Source organism: Mirounga angustirostris, unplaced genomic scaffold (assembly GCF_029215605.1).
Source record: "Mirounga angustirostris isolate CCGP_5_RB_7025 unplaced genomic scaffold, mMirAng1.0.hap1 SCAF_9, whole genome shotgun sequence".
Classification (NCBI taxonomy): domain Eukaryota; kingdom Metazoa; phylum Chordata; class Mammalia; order Carnivora; family Phocidae; genus Mirounga; species Mirounga angustirostris.
Window position 1 is genome coordinate 117,835,709 of NW_026991717.1, and position 20,723 is coordinate 117,856,431.

Sequence of the window (20,723 nt, forward strand, 5' to 3'; positions counted from 1 at the left end):
TATTTTTTATTAAAGATTTTTATTTATTTATTTGAGGGAGACTGAGAGTGAGAGAGAGAGCAAGAGAGCGAGAGAGAACATGCAGGGAGGAGGAGCAGAGGGAGAGAGAGAAGCAGACTCCCAATGAGCAGGGAGCCCAATGTGGGACTCGGTCCCAGACCAGGACCCGATCTGAAGGCAGACACCCAACTGACTGAGTCACCCAGGCGCCCCCTCTTCCTGTTTTTAGAAAGTGTTGGAAAGGGCTGTGAGGTCAGAGCTGTGATGTGGACAATGACTCCTGAAAGAACATCTGAGCATGTAAATGCCTATTAGTAAGCACAGGAAAAAGACTCCTGAAGACTTGCTTAAGTATGGAGAACTTGCAAGGACTACTGAGAAAAGTGTGTGAGATGTGGAGTGGTGTACGGTTATATCTCATAGTACTGGAAAAGAAAAGAAAAAAAAATTAACACAAGGCCAACACATACTTACCGTCTCAGCCATGGAATACTCAGAATTAAGTTTCTTGGCTAGGCCATAATCTCCAAGTTTTATTAGGTTTGCCTTGGTCAGAAAAATATTTAATGTCTTTATATCTCTGGAAAAAAAGATACTGTGTATTAAACTCCTATAGACAATTGTTTTGTTTCATCCCCAACTCCGCCCAGAATTAGTACAGAATAAAATGAGTGGTTACCACTGCTCACAGTTATGGGATCCCAAACAGTGGTCACCACTTTCCCATGTACTTTAACATTGAAAAGGGGATTTGGGGGAGTGGAGGCAGAGAATTAACTTCGTTCTCCAGGGCTTCATAGCACAAGGATGTCTCCTGTACCACTGAGGATGTTAGGAAAAATTGAGAGGGCCAGATGGAAAACACAGCCCCACGTAATCCTGTAATTCCTGTAAGGTGCAATGCCTCTTCAATTACCATTTATGCCTTGAATTGGTTGGTGTTAAAGCTTCAAATCTGTTAAGGCAAGGGAAGGGGCTGCACATCCCAGCAGCAGCATGACTAGGCTGTGTAGCTCACCTAAATAAACCACTAGCTATTTTTCTAAAGATGAGCTGGTCCTATATAACAAATAAGCTGTGCCTGGTTCACACTCTGGCTTCCTTAAGATGTGAAAAAAACAGAATACTCTTTGTAACTTTTGAAAAGAAAATAATATGCAACTGTAGTAGCCATTCAATAGCTATTGAGAAGCACATGTTAACTGAATAAACAAACCAACAAAAAAAGAAATACTGGTGAATCAACATTAATCTCTAGCAATTATCAATGACTCACTTAAGAAGGGTATAATGTGGAAATGTTCTAATAGCTCTTTCCTATACTAGAAATGAACAGAAAGCTGTTTTTCCCCAAAGATCTGGTAAAACTGTACAAAATAGCTTTTTATCTAAATCAAGACTCAATTATAAAATTAAAAATACTTGCCAATTATTATTGCTCATAGAAAACATTTACCATGAATTGCAACCAATCTAATACCACTTCTCTTAGTGGCTTCTAGAGTTTACTGATGAATTAATGAATTGAACTCTTAAAATATCTCTCAAAGAAGTAACTGAGCAGTACTTGGTTACTGAGACTCTTCCTAGATCACAAACATAATTTAACTTCAGGAAGTGAAGGTAACACCCCTCATTACTCACTCTTTCCTTCCTAAATTATATTAACGGAAAAGCCTCGACTGCTTAACCAAAAAAATAGTAGTGCTGATGGGAGGTACCCAAGGCGGGGTTTAGATTGGTGGGGAGGAATCCATCCTGTTTATTTTTTTTAAGTAGGCCCCACACATACCCAGTGTGGAGCCCAACGCGGGGCTTGAACTCATGACCCTGAGATCAAGACCTGAGCTGAAATCAAGAGTTGGACTCTTAACAGACTGAGCCACCCAGGTGCCCCTCCATCCCATATTCTTTCACTCATTACCTATGAAGGATTCCAGCTTTATGGATACAGCTCACTGCTGAAACAATCTGAAATAGGTACCACACCACCATCTACAGAAAAAAAAAATTATATTTGGACTGGAAACAAAAAAATTCCACTTAAATAAAGACACACACTAAAACAAACAAAACAAAGGAAGCTGCAACCAGAGGTTATGATTCAACATGACCTGACATCTCTTGCTTGGAGGTTGAGTAGGCAAAGAAAAGTGGTAGGGGTAAAAATAAAAAGCAGATCATCATAAAACAGTTCCAATGCCATTATAAAATATAATATGGTGAAGCAGAGTTGTGGAAAGAAATCCAAGAATGCAAAGGTATAGAAAACTGGGCATACCAGTCTGCAGTAATAGAACTGGGAAAGAAAGCCCATAGAGAATCATGATGTGGAGATAAAGCGTTTAGGAAGCAGCTATAGACAGCTTCCTTGTTAGAGGTTTCCTTTCTCAGGAATAGCAACCAGAACCTGGAAGGAGTCTGAACAAAAGGAAAAAAACACTCTTCATTGTTGGAAGAGTAAATACAGGCCTAGAATGCAAGAATCACAATACAATTCTAGCTTCCTTCCACAGAAGCATGAATTACCTCTTCCTCAAACAACTTGTCCTTCTGACGAAGGATTTTGTCATACAGGTTCCCTCCTGCAATTAAACAAGAGACAGGTGTGAACTGCTTCATAAAGATCAAAGCTTGGCACCTGTGGCTACTAGGGTTTTAACAGGTTTTAACTGCTTCTTCCCCAAAGGAATCCCCTTCTTCTCTCTTGGCTATTTATAAAACTCTCTCCATCCTTCGAGGACTGTATCCAAAGTCGGCTTCAAAGATTCCCCTCCTAACAAATGAGGCTCAATGCAAAAATGGGAAGTATGACATTTTTAGAAAAGAGAAGAATAAAGGCCATTCCTGTATTATACCAATTAGCAAAATACCTTGAATGTCTTCATAATCAGAAGATTTTCTTTTCTAGAACTCCTTTTAAAGGAATCTGCAATATTTTTGTAACAACTCTCTGGTGTGACTATTAGAACATTTGGGCTATACCTATGATGCAATGTTTTGTACATACAGGGGTATCTCATCGACAACTTCCTTTCTTTACTACTTCACACTGAAAAGGTTTCCCATAATTTAGGGGACACCCTAGACTGTTTCCAATCATTACTCCTTTTACTAACTCCTTTCTGCAGAATAAGTCTGAACGTGCTTCTCCCTTTCCTTTATCAAGTAACAGACTGCAAATGATCACCATTCATTTTACTTTTTTTTTTTTTTTAAGATTTTATTTATTTATTCATGAGAGACAGAGAGAGAGAGGCAGAGGGAGAAGCAGGCTCCCAAGGAGCAGAGAGCCCGATGCGGGACTCGATCCCAGGACCCTGGGATCATGACCTGAGCCAAAGGCAGATGCTCAACCATCTGAGCCACCCAGGCGCCCCATTCATTTTACTTCTTACCTAAAACTATAACTCACACCTTAGTTCTGGCTCAGTTTCACAGCTTCTTTTCCTCTGCAATTTAGTAACTCAGTGTTTCAACAAATTTACCATTTGTTCTAGTCCCTCCTAACCACAAAGGAAGTTAACTGCTTGAGGCTTCTGCTACTTTAGAAATCTCTAATATAATCTTGTACATTTAGGGTTGATCAGAACCAACAATCATGGTACACAAGAGACAAGACAAAAAGAAGTCTAACAGCTTTCTCTTAGAGATTTAAGTGAAGTATATGCTGGGACTTCTTTAGCATGTAGCTTAAGAAAGGGCTTTGAGGGTTCTCCTATGTAATAAGGATAACAGCTAGTATAGTATGTATTAAAGATTTGCTACACACCAAGTACTATGCTAGGGGGTTTACATATTCATTTAATACAACAGGAGACAAGTACTGTTGTTAATAAACCCATATTAAGATGAGGAAGCTGAGGCACAGAGGTTTCTTGTGCAAAGTTACAGAGTTAAGAAGTAGTAGAGCTTGGGATATGGGTTTAGAATATATTCCTAGCAACTGAGCTAATACTGCTATCTTACAAGCAAAATGGTCCAAAGAAATCAGAGACCAGATAAATTAAGGCCATGCTTTACTATGTGTCATTTTCATTCAACTATGAATGAAAATTGAACCACTTTTTTGAACCACTTTTCAATTGGATAGTTTTGGCTGAGTCAATATAAGTATCACTTGTAAGATTTCATTAAATATTACATCAAGCAGTGCCAAGCCACACTGTCTCTAGCACCTAATTAGATGTCTAACATTAATGCCTAACTAAAGTCAATTCATGTGAAAAAACTTTGAAAAGTGAATGTAGGGCGCCTGGGTGGCTCAGTTGGTTAAGCGACTGCCTTCGGCTCAGGTCATAATCCTGGAGTCCCGGGATCGAGTCCCGCATCGGGCTCCCTGCTCGGCAGGGAGTCTGCTTCTCCCTCTGACCCTCCTCCCTCTCATGCTCTCTGTCTCTCATTCTCTCTCTCTCAAATAAATAAATAAAATCTTAAAAAAAAAAAGTGAATGTAAAATTCAACTGAAAAAATAATTTGAAGATGGAACTGTAAGCATTAAGAGAAAATTTGAGTATGCAGGGGAAAATCCCTCCCCTTATTTTGTAAATCACTTCAAAATTCTCCAAGAACTATTCTCTTAAACTATATGAGCTATTTCTCTTAAACTCTAGAAATCCATTTAAAGTTTTTAATCAACGTATATGCCTCTTATTTTCTTCTCCCCTTCAAGGTAAGTATAAGCACAACAATGTCTTGCCAGAGGAGGTCCCACTGAATTCTACCTTACCATTACAATATTCCAGCTCAATCAGCAGAGTGGTATTGTCCATGAAGTGATTGTAGTAGGCAATAATATTGTCATGCTGCAGCAGAGCCAGAATAACAATCTCATTCAAGGCATCACGACGTTCCTTCTCCGACAGTCGGGTCAAATCAACTTCCTTCCACACAACCAGTGAGTCATCCTACAACACAGTAACAGAGGTATTGTGCTTTCCTCTAGCCTGGCAGAGAATGAATCCACACCTTGATCTGTAAGCCTAGAAAGAAAACTTCCTAGATGGGCAGAGACTGACTTCTTTTATTTTTTCCTTTAAAGAAAATGGGAACAGAATTTAAAGGTTCTTCATACAATTGAGCATTATAATTTACTACAGGACTGGGGAAAGTGAAGCACTAAGATCCTGTTACATTGTTGCTACAGTTAATTTACATGATGTCAATTCCAGATAAAAATAGGAGCTAGAGGAGCTCTCAAAAGATTCTATTGACAGACATCATGACAAAGGGCTAGTCATGATAAACACTGTAGTAGGGCTAGAATACTGGAGAACTGGAGAGAGTAGTTATCTAGAGCTGACCATAGTTTCTTGTAAAATGGAAATATTAAACCTACCTCTAATTTTATAAATTTAGATTTCTCTAGTAATTTCTGTTTACACTTTCTAGATAGGAATAAGTCATGCCTAAGGGCTTAGAGTTCACTTCCCTCACCTGCCCTATTTTGCAACTCTGTATCTCCTGTAACTTTTACAAGTCACGTGTTTTCCTCTATCCCAGACAATTTATCTGCAGCTCCCAATATTCACTCTCTTTTGTAACACCCAAATTCTTTACTGATACTGCTCTCCAACCAGGCCAGGAGCATCCCCACCTAAATCACTCTCCCTATCCTTTAGAATGATTCTGCCAGGACTTTTAAAAACTTTTTTGGGGGATATCCTGATAAACCTTCTACTGTGCATTTATTCAGTGCAACCATTCCTTCGTTTTCAGAACTCATACACTGATATGATATTTGTGCATCCTTTTTCATTTATATACACATACAACTTAAATGCTATTTTCTTACCAAGAGGGTTAACTTGTCTTCCCAGTGAAATATAACCTTCTGGAGGGAAAGGGCTGCTTCTAATCAAACCTTTGTTAATTCACAAACCTAATAAACATTTGGTGATATGGATAATGCTATGCCAATTTTGGGAAGTGTAATCAAATTTAACATAAACCAACCTCAGTAATCAAGTTCAACATGATGGAAAGGCATGGGCGAGGAGATGTGAAACTCTGTTCTAGCCCAAGATTTACTTCTAATTTAAGTGTCAAGTGATTTAAATATACTGTCTTAGTTTCTTTAATTATAAAACAGAAATAGCAATGCTCATCTCCTCTTTTTCATACTGAGTACAAGTAAGAAAAACAGATACTAACAATAACCCTAAAATCATACATTAATGTTGCCTTAAGATAAACACTTGAAGATTTTTTCTTGCAACCCCCCCTCCTCCATCTTTTAGCCTTAGAAATGTGCTGACTTGGAACACACCCCAGAACTGCAGATGGATCACTTATGGATGAATCATCATCATCCAAAGTCTTCAAGTTTAAGACATTAGGGATCAAATCCAACTGATGGTTAGTTTTTGGAAGTAGAGTCACCACTACAGGGTTTCAGATCAGTATATGTTCTGAACTTGGGGGTCAGTGATCCACGAATCTCTCCAAAGGATCTGTATATATGCAATAGGGGATGGGGGAGGGAGGGATTACGTTTACATCAGGTTTTCAAAGGAGTCCTTCCTTGCCTCCCGCCAACCCAAGTTAAGAAACAGTGGCTTAGAATATATCAAAAAGGTATTTCCCATGCATAAACACTGCCGGATAAACACTGATGAAGAAAGCAACGACGACCCAATGATCTTCTAGAAAAATCTCCAATTAAGTAAGTGTTCATACCTGAATTTAAAGATAACGGCAAAGACTGCGGAGTTGCCACTGACGTGGGAATTTTGAAGCTATGCCCCTCCTCTCCACCCCGACCTTGGAGAGTTATACACGAGAGGAAGGAAGTTTTGACAACACTTCACATTCGTATGCCACTTTAATTTACAGTTTGCAAAGTACCTTCGTTCGAGTCTCAAAATGAAACTTAAAAAATAAAGATTACTTTTAGGGTAATTATCATTAACCCCAATTTACAGATGGGGAGCCTAAAGCTCCGAGAAGGCTCAATGCCTTGCTCAGTTCCCCGGGTTCGACAGAAACGACCAGTCAGTAAAACCAGTGATCTAACAATTCCCAGTGCAGGTGAGCTGGAAGAATGGAGTAGACCCTGAGACATACACCCTGCGGCCACGCAAACCTAAGTGAGGACGAGGCGCAAGCCGCAGGCAAAGCCGGGACCGGGTCGGGTCTGGGAAGCGGGGCGGCGAAGGAGGGCTGGGGCGGCCGGAGCCAGGGGCCGCTACCTCTGTGCGGCGGTACAGCGTGGCCTCCCCGAAGGCGCCGCGGCCCAGGATGCGGATGGGGATGTAGTGCAGCTCCTCCTGCTCCGCCGCGCCGCCGCCGGCTCGCTGCCCCGGGCCGGCGCTGGGCCCCGGGCCCGAGTCCCCGCCACCCCCGGACTCGCTCCCAAAGTCCGAGTTGATGGAATCGCAGTGTCGCTCGTACTCGCCCAGCACCGACATGATGGCGGCTGCGGGACCGGCCTGCGTGTGCCCAGCGGCGCTGGCCGCACTACGACTCTCTCGCTTCAGACGCCGGCCCGCGGCTCCGACAGCTCCGCAACCCAGCGAGGCTCCATGGTGGCTCCTTCCCCCTGACCCGGAAACAGTTCCTGGTGCTTCCGGCCCGGCGGGCTTTCCTCCGCCTTCGCTGGCCCCCTTGCTTGGTCTCGCGGCCCCGGCTTCCCTCCCTCCGGGCGGGCGGCGCTTCACGGTCGCTGGGGTGCACGGCATGGAACCGAAGGCCTCTGGCCGCGGCAAGGGAGTCGCCGACCGGTCTGTAGACCCCATCCGCAATCCCTGGCCAGGTTCCAAACAGCTTCGAGGTCCGGAAGTCGCGCGGTCGCATCTTGGCGCCAGGCCTATCTAAAGGGCAGTGAGTGGTTCCACGTTGGACAGTGCTCTTTGTTTAGTGAGATACTGAAGGTACTATAGTAAGCAGAAATATTTGCCTCCTGTCATCTTAGTCAGTGGGCCCAGTTATTGCTCCCAGAACCACCCTAGGTCCCTCTTCTATACAACTCCAAAACCAAAATATTTTAAGTCAATTCTCCTGACACTCTTTTTCCGGATTTGACATTTTCCTTTCATGTATCTTTCCAAATCTTTGATCGTCTCATCTCAGGCAACATTCTTTGAGTACAAGTGCCAGTGTATTTGAGGGTGGGAAAGCGACAATAAGACTCTCCTTACCAGCAAGTCACTAAAAGAATTGTAATACAGTGAAAAAACATGTTCCATCAGCTACTGACCTTGGGCAACTTTACATCTCCAAGCTTCTTTTTAAATCTGTAAAGCTGTAGGAATATGACCAACATCACAGAGATTAACAGCTAACTTTTATTAAGTGTTATGCTCCTGACACTATGCTAAAGGTTTTCTTTCCTTGAGTCATCCCACTTAATCCTCCTATTATTCTCATTCTACAGAAGGAACTGAGATAACCCAGGTTAAGTAACCTGCTCAATGTTACACAGCTACTAAGGGGAGCTGGGAGTCAAGCCCAGTAATCTGGATCCACATCATTCAGAGAGCATGTTTTGGGACTAAGAGAAAGTCATGTAGCTGAAGGCCAGGGTGTATGTGGGGTAGAAGCAAGAGAAGACAGGGCCTCAACTGTTGTGTTTGGCTTTCCTGTGGGCAAAAAAAAAAAAAATTATTCAAGATTTTTAAGCAGGCGAGTATATTATTAGTGACTGCATGACCTAATTTGCTGGGGAAGTCCCAGTTCATGCCTTTCCCCCAGGCATAACTAACAGAGCTTTATTTTGCTCAAGTCCAGGTCAGACAATAAACAACACAGTCACTTTACATAAGACCAAAGTTATATTTTACAAAGAACTCTGATAACAATGTGGAGGACAAAGACCAGAGGCAGGGAAACCACTTAAGAGGCAATTTATATTCTAAGAAGAGAAGAGGCACTGATGTATTTATCAGTGTGAGTAGAAAGGAAGTCCAGATTTGAGAAATCCATCTGAAGAACATTTTTTTTTTTTTAACTTTTTAAAAAGATTTTATTTATGGGGCGCCTGGGTGGCTCAGTCATTCAGCATCTGCCTTCGGCTCGGGTCCTGATCCCGGGGTCCTGAGATCTAGCCCCACATCAGGCTCCCTGCTTGGCGGGAGGCCTTCTCCCTCTCCCGCGCCCCCTTGCTTGTGTTCCTGCTCTATCTCTCTGTGTCAAATAAATAAATAAAATCTTAAAAAAAAAAGTTTTATTTATTTACCTGAAAGAGACAGGGGGAGAAAGCACGAGTGGGGTAGAGGGGAGAGTGAGAAGCAGTCTCCCTGCTGAGTAAGGAGCCTGATGCAGGGCTTGATTCCAGGACCCCAGGATCATGACCTGAGCCCAAGGCAGACGCTTAACGGACTGAGCCACCCAGGCACCCCCCATCTGAGGAACATTTAGAACTTTGTGATCAGCTGGGATGTGGTTGATGAGGTAAATGTGAGTCCAGGAGATTCACTCTGTGATTTTTAATGAGGTGGATAGTGATAGCAAGGAGAGGATAAAGACACCTGGTAGAATGGGTTAGGGGAGTTGTGAAGGATGAATTCACACTCCTATGACCTCTCTACAGCTTGACCCTTGTAAAGTATGATATCCTACACTCTGCATAACATTCCACATTGGCTCTGAATAGGAGAGCACACGGGGACTTCTGTCTCCCTCGATCTGTATCTAATACTTCTATTAGTATACTAGCCTTTATAATGATGGTCTGCTTATACCATACTTGTACTTTATGAAGCCTCTTTTCCACATCCAAAGCAATCCAAAGTAACGCAGCTCTCCCACTAGATCACATCACTTCTTTGCAATGCTTATCTGTAAAATACTGATGTCTTGTTATGTTCTTTATTGACTATCTCCATTCATTAGAATGTAAACGTCACAAGAGCCTGGATTTTGTACTCATTTACAACTATGCATCAGTGCCTAGAAAAATACTCGATATTATAGGCTTAAAAATTATTTGATGAATAAACATCAGGTTATTATCACCTACATATAGAACACTGTTAAAACCTAAATGCAAGGGGCGCCTGGGTGGCTCAGTCGTTAAGCGTCTGCCTTCGGCTCAGGTCATGATCCCAGGGTCCTGGGATCGAGTCCCACATCAGGCTCCCTGCTCCGCGGGAGGCCTGCTTCTCCCTCTCCCACTCCCCCTGCTTGTGTTCCTGCTCTCGCTATGTCTCTCTCTGTTAAATAAATAAAATCTTTAAAAAAATAATAAAAAAAATAAAAAATAAAACCTAAATGCAAGCCCGATTGATAACTCCTATCATATTTTATTTTGTTGGTTTCATTCCAGTATGCCAGATTATACAGATATTTTTACATTTTTCAATTAATTCATTCAACAAACAGTGCCAACTTGTGCCAGGTGCTGAGTTACAGCAGAAAACAAAATAACATGGTTCCTACTCTCATGGAGCTTACAGTCCATATAACAAATCAGTGCTATAGTAAGTATAAGCTTCTAGAAAGGTATTTAGGAGGGTCATCTTTCCAAGCCAACTTGCTGGGTTGGTGAAGTCTTCCTGGAGAAATAAGCAAAATGTTAAGTCAGTGATGGCTAACCAAAGTAGGAAGATCATTCTGGATAGAGGCCATTTCATCTACCTCCGCCTATTCATTACAAGGCACTTTGAGGATAGGTATTGCTTCTTATTTATCTGAGTCTTCTCCAGAGTTTAGCTCAGCATATTAAAAAGAATGTATGTTCAATAAATGTGGGTTTTTTTCAGTTAAAAGAATGGAAAAAATAATTACTTAAATTCAAAAGTAAATAGGTTTCAGCCACAGCTTATTTTTTCTGGCATCTTTGCCATGAGGAATGATAGTTTTCTGTAGCTTGGTTAGCCTGGTATTATAAATTGTTTTAGTTATAATGCATAGATACAAGCTTAACAGACAAATGTCCTGTTCTCTCAGAGAATACAGAACAGAAACACTCATGCTCAGTTCTTCATTATACTGGATATATATGAAACATCTGGCCTTTGAATATTCAAGTCCACAAATACTGAACATTCTAAAGGTATAACTGATTTCAAAATGCCTTTGGACAAAAATGGGTATTTCCATGTTATATTTTAACAAGGAAATAGGATGCTATATAGCAGAACTTCCCAGTTATGAATGGCAGATCCCTGGGTCCATAGAGTCACTGTAAAGATTAAAAAATCTACCAAAGTACCAAGCAAAGTCTGTACCTTCACTTTCCAATATGGTAGCCTCTAGCTACATGCAGCTATTAAACACTTGAATTGTGGCTAGTCTGAATGGAGATGTGTTGTAGCTGTAAAATGCACACTGGACTTCGAAGACTTTATATGGGGGTAAAAAAGTAAAATATTCGTGGGGTGCCTGGGTGGCTCAGTCGGTTGGGTGTCTGACTTCAGCTGGGGTCATGGTCTCGGGGCCTGCTTCTCCCTCTGACCCTCCCACTGCTCATGCTCTCTCTCGCTCTCTCTCTCATAAATAAAATCTTAAAAAAAAGTAAAATAGTCATTAATCATTTTTATATTGACTACATGTTGAAATGCTATTTTGGATATGTAAGGCTCTATTATTAAAACTAATTTTGCCTGTTTCTTTTTACTTTATTGTGGTACTAGAAAATTTAAAACTACACATGGGGTTTATGTTATGTGGGATACCACTACAGCAGACTGAATATGCAGAACACATACTACCATTTAACAAGTATATGATACTGTTGAGACTATTAAGTTCATTTAAAAGTTTTGCTGAATTCATTCATTGTTTATGTTCTCTAAAAGTAAATCATCAGTGAGAATTAAGACAATTAAAAAAAATTTTTTTTAAAGATTTTATTTGACAGAGACACAGCGAGAGAGAGAACACAAGAAGGGGGAGTGGGAAAGGGAGAAGCAGGCTTCCTGCAGAGCAGGGAGCCCGATGCGGGGCTCGATCCCAGGACCCCGGGATCATGACCTGAGCCAAAGGCAGATGCCTAATGACTGAGCCACCCAGGCGCCCCAAGACATTTTTGATATTAAATAGTTATACTCAATTTGTGAATCCCTACTTTATAGACTTTTTAGATTCACCAACAAATTTTGTTTTTTGGGGGAATGGGGGTTGAGGATAAATAAGATGCCAGCCTGTGAATGTGCAAAGCACTTCAGGTTGACTCTTGGAAAGGAGCTTTATGAAAAATATTCAACTGTAAGTAAAAGGAAGGAGAAAATGGCCCTAACCTGCTGGGTTGGGTTTTAAAGATTTTATTTATTTTTCAACAGAGAGAGAGAGACAGTGAGAGGGAACACAAGCAGGGGGAGTGGGAGAGGGAGAAGCAGGCTTCCCGCTGAGCAGGGAGCCCGATGTGGGACTTGAACCCAGGACTCTGGGATCATGACCTAAGCTGAAGGCAAACGCTTAACGACTGAGCCACCCAGGCGCCCATGGGTTGGGTTTTATATAGATGTGATGGGCAAAAAAACAAGTCCTGAGAGGTTCTGAATTGGGAGGGGAATTTTAAGAATGGAGGGTAAGGGAGAGGACACTCTAGGACTAATTCCAATAGCAGTTTCCAAAAGAAGCTACAGAAAATGCTTGGCTTACATAACCCTATTTTGCCTTTCTGAAGATGTTAATTATTATGATTATGTTTATATACACACATTATATAGCTTACATACTTACAAAATATAATAAAATTGTATTAGCTCAAATAAACTTTATCCATCTGTAGTAAATTACATACAACCTTTTCTCTAATTTATCATGGATAATTTGCCATACTTTAAAACTGAAGAATATGGAAGAATTATTGCCAGTTCAGACAAAGAGATACTCAAGAGGAACAGAAAAATACACCTAAAATGGTTTCTGCTAGCATTTATTTGAGAAAATTTACACAAAAATCCCCAGTCCAACATTTATAAGTGAATCTGTAGAAATCCCACATGCCTCTTTCCATTAAACAGGAAAATGGCTTATGACAGGAGTTTATGACGATGATATAACAGCACTTAAACTGTATCATTCCTATCTATATTATATAGACTGTGTTGAAAAGGCTCAAAATGGAGGAAAGCAGATAAAATCCCAATTTTTAAAGCTGATTTACTCTTGCACTAGCCTTCTATCAAAGACAAATAATTTTTACTTTTTCGATAAAATCAAGGTGTAATTATCAATGAACTTTAAACTGAAAGCACAAATGTCTGAGTTGGTATTTTCGGCATGAAAGTAAAAGGGAAGGACATGGAAAAAATCCCAGTTTCACAAAGTCACATTCAGGAACAAAAACATCAGTAAAATAAAATATTCTCCTCTATCTTCTTCTTTGCCATTTTGTCAAAACAGAAGAATATAACCAAGTTAAGAACTGTCATTGCTTCTGAAAAAGGGGAAAGGCACCAGTCAGAAATATGAAAGTTTCTTATTAGGCTAATGGTACAGAACAAAATTTGACCTTTAGATCCCTAAAAATGGATCTGACCCACAAATTTGGTTATTCTCTTCCCTACTGGGATGTATCCTCCGTCATCTACTATACGTAATACCACAGGTGGACTTTCTCAACATCCACTGTCCTTATGTTGAGGATTTGGTTGCCAGTCTCAGAAGCCGTACCTATCAATTCCTACCAGCAGATGGCAATGTTGCACAAATTAATGAAAGAACCACTCTGCCAGGCCGGAGGAATTCACACAAGGGGGTGGGGGGGTTCAGAGTAGCTGGAACATTAACAGAACAGCCTGAGATTTTAACAACATAACTCACTCCCTCTTCTACTTTTGTACCTTACCCTAGTCATCACAGCGGTGTTCTCTGTTAATTCTAATACATCTGCTTCTTAACTGCAAGCTATATGCCCTAAGTCCTGTAATTCTTGCCACTGCACTTACTTAGACAAAGCCCTGTAACAGTCAGCAGGGGTTAAAAGAGATTACAGAAAGGACAGACTCCTATCCACTTTCCTGGGCGAAATGGAGTAATTTTCAAGTGACAGTATTTTTCCTGTTCACAAACATGGTCATTTGTATCCATACCTTTGCTTACTTAATGGCCTTTAGGCACCTTATATTCCCACAGCAGTTCTTGGCTTTGCTTTTGCAACATTCATTTTCAAGTATTTACTCTATTCATAATCCTCCCAGATGTGTTTTTTTTAATACCCCATGTCTTAATTTGCTAGATGGAACACATAAAGGACAGGAATTAAGTCGGTGACTGGCCACATAAGAAGAGTTGGTAAATTTTACCTGTATTTTCCTTGCTAGAAGTTATATTAAAAATTCAAGCAACCACATATCTGACAAAGGACTTGCATCTAGGATATATAAGGAACTCTAGAAACTTAGTAGAAAAAACAAGCTAATTAGAAAGTGGGCAAAAAGGAGAGCAATAGATACTTCATTGAGGAAGATACATAGATGATAAATAAGCACATGAAAAGATGTTCAGCCATCATTTGCCATTAGGACAAAGCAAATTAAAACCATAATGAGGCATTACTAGACACACCTATGAGAATGACTAAAATAAAAAATAAGAACAATAGCAGATACTGGTGAGGATTCCGAGAAATTGGATTGGTCACACGTTGCTGGTGGGAAGGTAAAATGGTAGTCACTCCGGGAAAAGAGTAGGACAGTTTCTTAGAAAAATAAAAACACGTGCTTACCATACAACCCAGCAGTTGCCCTCTTGGGCATTTATCCCAGAGAAATGAGAATTTATGTTCACATAAAAACCGGTACATCAATGTTCACAGCAGCTTTAGCAGAAATGGCCAAAAACTGACAATGACGCCAATGTCCCTCAATGGGGAATGGTTAAACAAACTGTGATACATCCATACCATGAAATACTACTGAGCAATAAAAAGAAGCAAGCCATTGATAACATGTAACAACATGGATGGATTTCGAGGGAATTATGCTGAGTTTTGAAAGCCAATCTCAAAAAAGGTTACATACTATATGATTCCATTTATAAAACATTCTTGAAATGACAAAAGTAGAGATGGAGAACAGATTAGTGGTTGCCAGAAATTGGGACTTTGGGGAAAAGAAGGGAGGTGGCTGTGGTTATAAAAAGGTAGTAGTACAGGGATACGAGAATTGAGACTGTTCTGCATCTTGCGGTGGTGATCACACAAATCTACACTGGATAAAACTGCATAGAACTAAACACACATAAATACACAAAAGAGGTTCAGGCAGCTGAGCACAAATATTTTAATTCTCTAAAATGAAGTCCTCTTTAAGAGTTATATACAGTTCAATGCTCATTTCTATGAGGTGTCCCATCTATCACCCTTTGAAGAGACATAAATTTATGAAAGGATATTACCAGAAGCTACCTAAACATTTCAGCTAAGGGTCAAGAGAAAGTGAAGTGTGTTTTCACAAAGAAATCCAAAGAGGACAATCAGAATGAAACAAGTTCAACATGGTCATACAAACCTTGGTAAAGGAACTAAAGTGGAAGCCCAAGCTGGTGAGCTAGTAGGAAAAGGAAAGAAAACATGGTTCAAACAGATCACAAGAGGAAACCCAGTACAAATGCTGACTTTGGCATTATCTAGGTAACCCCTATTTTTTGTCATAGGTGACTCTAATAATAGTCCTATTGTTGCAAAACCAGTCCAAATGCTACCAAGTTAAAAAGAAGTCCCTCATTGACTTGTTGGGTGTAGGTGGTAACCCCTGTCCTCCCACACCAAAAGAGATCAGTTCTGGCAAGAAAGCTTCAATGTGCCTTGATGGTGCTGTTAGTAGGATGCCTTAGGTCAGACATGTCCCAGTGATGTTCAGCTGGCTGAGATACAAGGTGGGAGGAGACTGGGCCTTATTACTCAATCAACTTCTTGGCCTTGAAGAAGCGACGCAGGTAGAAGACCTGCCAGGTGGCTAGTCCAATCAGGCAGAACATTGAAAAGATGCTGAAGTACAGGACCCGAGTGTTTGTTGACTCTAAAAAAACAAAAGTGTTATAAGACAATGAAATGAGGCTCAGCAGGCTATACAGTGGCCAGGGGGAAAAGGCAATTAATAAACTTCACTCAGTCTCTAGGCCTGACAGTAGGATTTTGGATTGTTTTTTCTTAAAAGTTCACTGTTCTATATATAAATGTTAAAAATTAGTACTATCAGTTTGATACACAATAAACTGAGAATATAGTCAACTGCCTATCACAGAAATTTCTATTCCCTTGAACATCTAACAAAGCTCATTTACCTGGAGAAACAACAACACTGAAGTGATCATCCCATCATCCCATTCCACTATCCCCATTTGGCAAAACTGAGAAAAGAGCTCTGTCTCCTTTATGAAGAAACAAGAGCTGCCTTCCCCTCACCATTGGTATCTCGCATCTCCTCCTCTCGCTTCTTCATGTAGGCAAAATCATTAACGATGGATTCTGAAAGGTCTTCTAAGCGTCGGAGCTCCACCTCTAAAGGTTTGAGCTTCTCAACCTTGGCAATCTGGAAAAGAAAGGAATTATGAACCTACTCCTTGAAAAAACTGCTCTGGTCTAGAACACAAGGCAACAGATGAGTCTTTTAAAAGTTTCACCAAACCCGAAGCACCTGACTGGCTCAGTTGATAGAGCATGTGACTCTTTATCTCAGGGTTGCGGGTTTGGGCCCCATGTTGGGTGTAGAGATTACCTAAAAATAAAATCTTAAAAAAAAAAAAAAAAAGTTTCACCAAACTTAAAACCTCTTCTGTTATCACTCTAACATATTCTAAAATCTGGGCTTCTGCCCTTCCCCACAAACTGTTCATGTGTTTCCATCTCAGAATTTTTTGATACTTTGATTAAAACCTCCTTGGAAATACTGTAATATAGTAGGCTATAAAGTAAAATATGTTATTTTCCTAAGATTTCTAATTTGATTTGATTTGATTTATTATTATTATTTTTAAAGATTTTATTTATTTATTTGACAGAGAGAGAGAAAGAGAGATAGCAAGAGCAGGAACACAAGCAGGGAGAGTGTGAGAGGGAGAAGCAGGCCTCCAGTGGAGCAGGGAGCCTGATATGGGGCTCGATCCCAGGACCCTGGGACCATGACCTGAGCTGAAGGCAGATGCTTAACGACTGAGCCACCCAGGAGCCCCTAGGTTTCTGATTTTAATAAAGCACTTTACTTTGCCCTTCTACTCATGTCCAAGAAAGAAACAATATTATCAGCATAATAAGTGTTAGAGTCATAGTCAGACATGATTTTAAAAGAAAACCCTCTAAATTCCCAATCGACAATGCACAGGAATGAGGGAGTATATGACTGTAACATTAAGATAACTCAAACTATAAAATTAGAGAATTCTGCTTTGCTCCTTTAAATCCCACAACAGCTTTAGGGTTTATATCAGAGCTCCAGAGCCCAGATGAAGCCTAGCTTTGCTAAAAACAAAACAAAACAAAACAAACCACTGCATTTTTTTTTAGAATTACATAGCCAGTTACCAAAAGAAATCTTCAAGGACTTCCTTGTATGCTAAGGAATGAAGGATGTGAGAAAGAAATGAACTGTTTTCCTTTCTCAACCCAGACCACTGTGAAACCTCCAAGAGTGTCTAGTAACTAGAGGCAGATATGACAAAAGCAAAGATTTCATTAGCCTATTTTTGTTTTTTTCCTATCAATCTTATATTATGATTTACTTTTAAAATGAGGATATACCACCAGAGTTTTCTAGATCTTAAAACTCATATACCAGTTGCTCTTAAATCTTTCCTTAAGAATTCATCAAAAATTCTTTTTCTAAGGAGCGCCTGGTGGCTCAGTCGGTTACACATCTGCCTTCGGCTCAGGTCATGATCCTGGGGTCCTAGGATCGAGCCCCGCATTGGGCTCCCTGCTCAGTGGGGATCCTACTTCTCCCTTTCCCTCTGCCCTCCTGCTCATGCTATCTCAAATAAATAAAATCTTTAAAAAAAATTCTTTTTCAATAACTACCTCTTTACTCTCTATTTATTGTATGTTCTCTATAGAATGCCCTTTTTCTTCTCTTTTGTCCAATTCACCTTCTTTGTTCTTTTTCAGCTAATGTTAACAGCAGTTAACGTGGGATGAACAGCAAGAGTTTAAGAGTGTTCTTATGTTCTCTTTGCTCATCTATATTCCTCACTGAACATGTGAAATTATTTAAAATAAAAGTTATTTGGGGTGCCTGGGTGGCTCAGATGGTTAAGCATCTGCCTTCGGCTCAGGTCGTGATCTCCAGATCCTGGGATGGAGGCCCACGTCGGGCTCCCAGCTCAGCGGGGAGCCTGCTTGTCCCTCTCCCTCTACCTCTCCCCCTGCTTGTGCTCTCTCTGCCTCTCTCTCTCTCAAATGAATAAATAAAGTCTTAAAAATAAAAAAATAAAAAAATAAAAGTTACTTAAAATAAAACTAGAAATTGCTGTTAGGATGGGGATATAAAAAGTAAGTTTATATTTAAATAAGGTACATAAAATGTACCTTATGAATTTGCAATGATCCACCTAAGTTTTCTTTCACTGGATGTATATTTTCTTACATTTGTAAAATGTTGGCTAGAGTTAATGGCATGACTGACAGCTACAAACAGAATGAAGCTAATTGACTATAACATTTAACTAATGGTTAGTTAATGCATTTAGCTAACTCTCCTAGCTTAATGCCCAAATGCCAGATTTTGCCATTACTCTAGACTATATACCTGTTGGTTGATTTCGTATAGAGCCACAGAGCAAAGAAATTCCCCAGGGAAAAGATATCAATACAAGACATATATAATAAGCTCAACTTTAGTCTGTTTAACATTTTCCCTCCTGGTTTATACTTTCATCTCCGAAGCTTCCTGAATGAGATAGTATAAAAACAATGGCATGAAACTTCTTTAGTGATAAATGATTTAAGGCTCTCTAAATAGAAACTTGCAAAAAAAAACCTGGAAGTGAAACTATGGGCATGCCCCTGCCAGCTGAAAAAATATATATTTTTTAAGATTTTATTTGAGAGAAAGAGAAAGAGAGAGCAAGCACAAGCAGGGTGAGCCACAGAGGGAGAGGGAGAGGGAGAAGTTGGCGTCCCGCTGAGCAGGGAGCCTTACTCGGGGACTCGATCCCAGAACCCTGGGATCATGACCTGAGCCGAAGGCAGAAGCTTAACCAACTGAGCTACCCAGGTGCCCCTGAAAATATTCTTTTAAAAAATTACTTTGAGGGGCGCCTGGGTGGCTCAGTTGGTTAAGCGACTGCCTTCGGCTCAGGTCATGATCCTGGAGTCCCAGGATCGAGTCCCGCATCGGGCTCCCTGCTCAGCAGGGGGTCTGCTTCTCCCTCTGACCCTCCCCCCTCTCATGTGCTCTCTCTCATTCTCTCTCTCTCAAATAAATAAATAAAATCTTAAAAAAAAAAAATTTTTTTTTTAAATTACTTTGAAGGGCGCCTGGGTGGCTCAGATGGTTAGGCGTCTGCCTTCGGCTCAGGTCATGATCTCAGGGTCCTGGGATCGAGTCCCGCATTGGGCTCCCTGCTCCTTGGGAGCCTGCTTCTCCCTCTGCCTCTCTCTCTCTGTCTCTAATGAATAAATAAATAAAATCTTAAAAAAATAAAAATAAAAATAAATAAAAAATTACTTTGAAGACTACTCCTAACCCTCCCCATCTTTTTTGTTAAATGACAACAGGCCAAATGCCTAAAACCTGAAAAGCCCTAAAACCTGAAAAACCAAAGAAATTTAGTATTGAGGATGGCCTTATACATGCCTGGAGGAGGGTTGTTGGTAATAGCAAACATAAGGCTCAAAAATTAGGGAGGAGTTCAACTGAGGAAGAGGATGAAGAAGGCAGTATAATGAATTAGACCTATCAGTATATATCCATAATGTGTATGTATTTTATACCTTATAATCTTACTTAATCCTCATAACCCTATATAAGGTGAATATTATTATCCCTAAATTTTTCAGATCAGGAAATTAAGATTCAAAGTGTTAAATAACCCTTGCCCAAGTTCTGAGCTTGGTGGATCGGAGACTGGAATCCAAGTCTGAGTTTATATTTTATTCTGAAGGTACTAAAACGTTGATGAAGGAAACTAGTAGGCTACACTATTTTTTTTTCTGGATCAAAGGTGAAATGATCAAGCTATATTAGGCCACAAGGATCTGGGTAAGTTGTCCAGTTTATTAGTCAAACTTCCCTGGTTTCATACTGCTATTATTCTAATTTTTACAGACTAACAGAGTAAAAATTTTAAGGAAATTATCATCACTATTCTCAGGAAGACCCTCTTCGCTTGCCCAGGACTAAGTATTCAATGAGTTTATCACCAAGACTTTTATCGTAGTCAGTACAAAAAGATGACAAGAACAACTATATCAAAATCCCCACTGACTGTTGTTCTGCTCTTCTGAACGTCTGATTTAGTGTTCACAATGTCTGTAAGAATGTGAAATTAGGGGTGCCTGGGTGGTTCAGTCGTCAGGCGTCTGCCTTCGGCTCAGGTCATGATCCCAGGGTCCTGGGACTGAGCCCCGCATTGGGCTGCCTGCTCCGCAGGAAGCCTGCTTCTCCCTCTCCCTCTCCCACTCCCCCTTCTTGTGTTCTCTCTCTCTCTCGCTGTGTCTCTGTCAAATAAATAAACAAAATCTTTAAAAAAAAAAAGGGAAATTATAAATGTTTCAGGACAGCAGGCCGTTATTCCAGTCTATTTCTCTCTTCTCAGGCTGGAAGGATGACATGTATTTTGCCAACAGCTTGATAAAAGCAAAGCCTACTTGACAATGTTATGTACCATAGGTTCTCCAC

The 20,723-nt window shown here is 40.4% G+C and overlaps 2 protein-coding genes across 3 annotated transcripts in view; both read right to left on the reverse strand.

Moving 5' to 3' along the window:
* Nucleotides 1-7,559, reverse strand: part of NEK9 (NIMA related kinase 9) — a 37,299-nt gene extending 29,740 nt beyond the window's left edge. For both annotated transcript variants that reach the window (XM_064571384.1, XM_045901259.2), the window contains exons 1-5: nt 7,191-7,559; nt 4,730-4,907; nt 2,530-2,585; nt 1,925-1,995; nt 475-580 (exon numbers count right to left, since the gene is read on the reverse strand). In XM_064571384.1, coding sequence (XP_064427454.1) covers nt 475-580; nt 1,925-1,995; nt 2,530-2,585; nt 4,730-4,907; nt 7,191-7,409 — 630 coding nt within the window. In that variant the 5' untranslated portion in view covers nt 7,410-7,559. The remainder of the gene's footprint in view (nt 1-474; nt 581-1,924; nt 1,996-2,529; nt 2,586-4,729; nt 4,908-7,190) is intronic.
* Nucleotides 7,560-12,804: 5,245 nt separating this feature from the next.
* The window catches only part of TMED10 (transmembrane p24 trafficking protein 10), a 38,567-nt gene continuing 30,648 nt past the window's right edge, over nt 12,805-20,723 (reverse strand). The window contains exons 4-5 of the mRNA XM_045901260.2: nt 16,295-16,421; nt 12,805-15,908 (exon numbers count right to left, since the gene is read on the reverse strand). Coding sequence (XP_045757216.1) covers nt 15,787-15,908; nt 16,295-16,421 — 249 coding nt within the window. The 3' untranslated portion in view covers nt 12,805-15,786. The remainder of the gene's footprint in view (nt 15,909-16,294; nt 16,422-20,723) is intronic.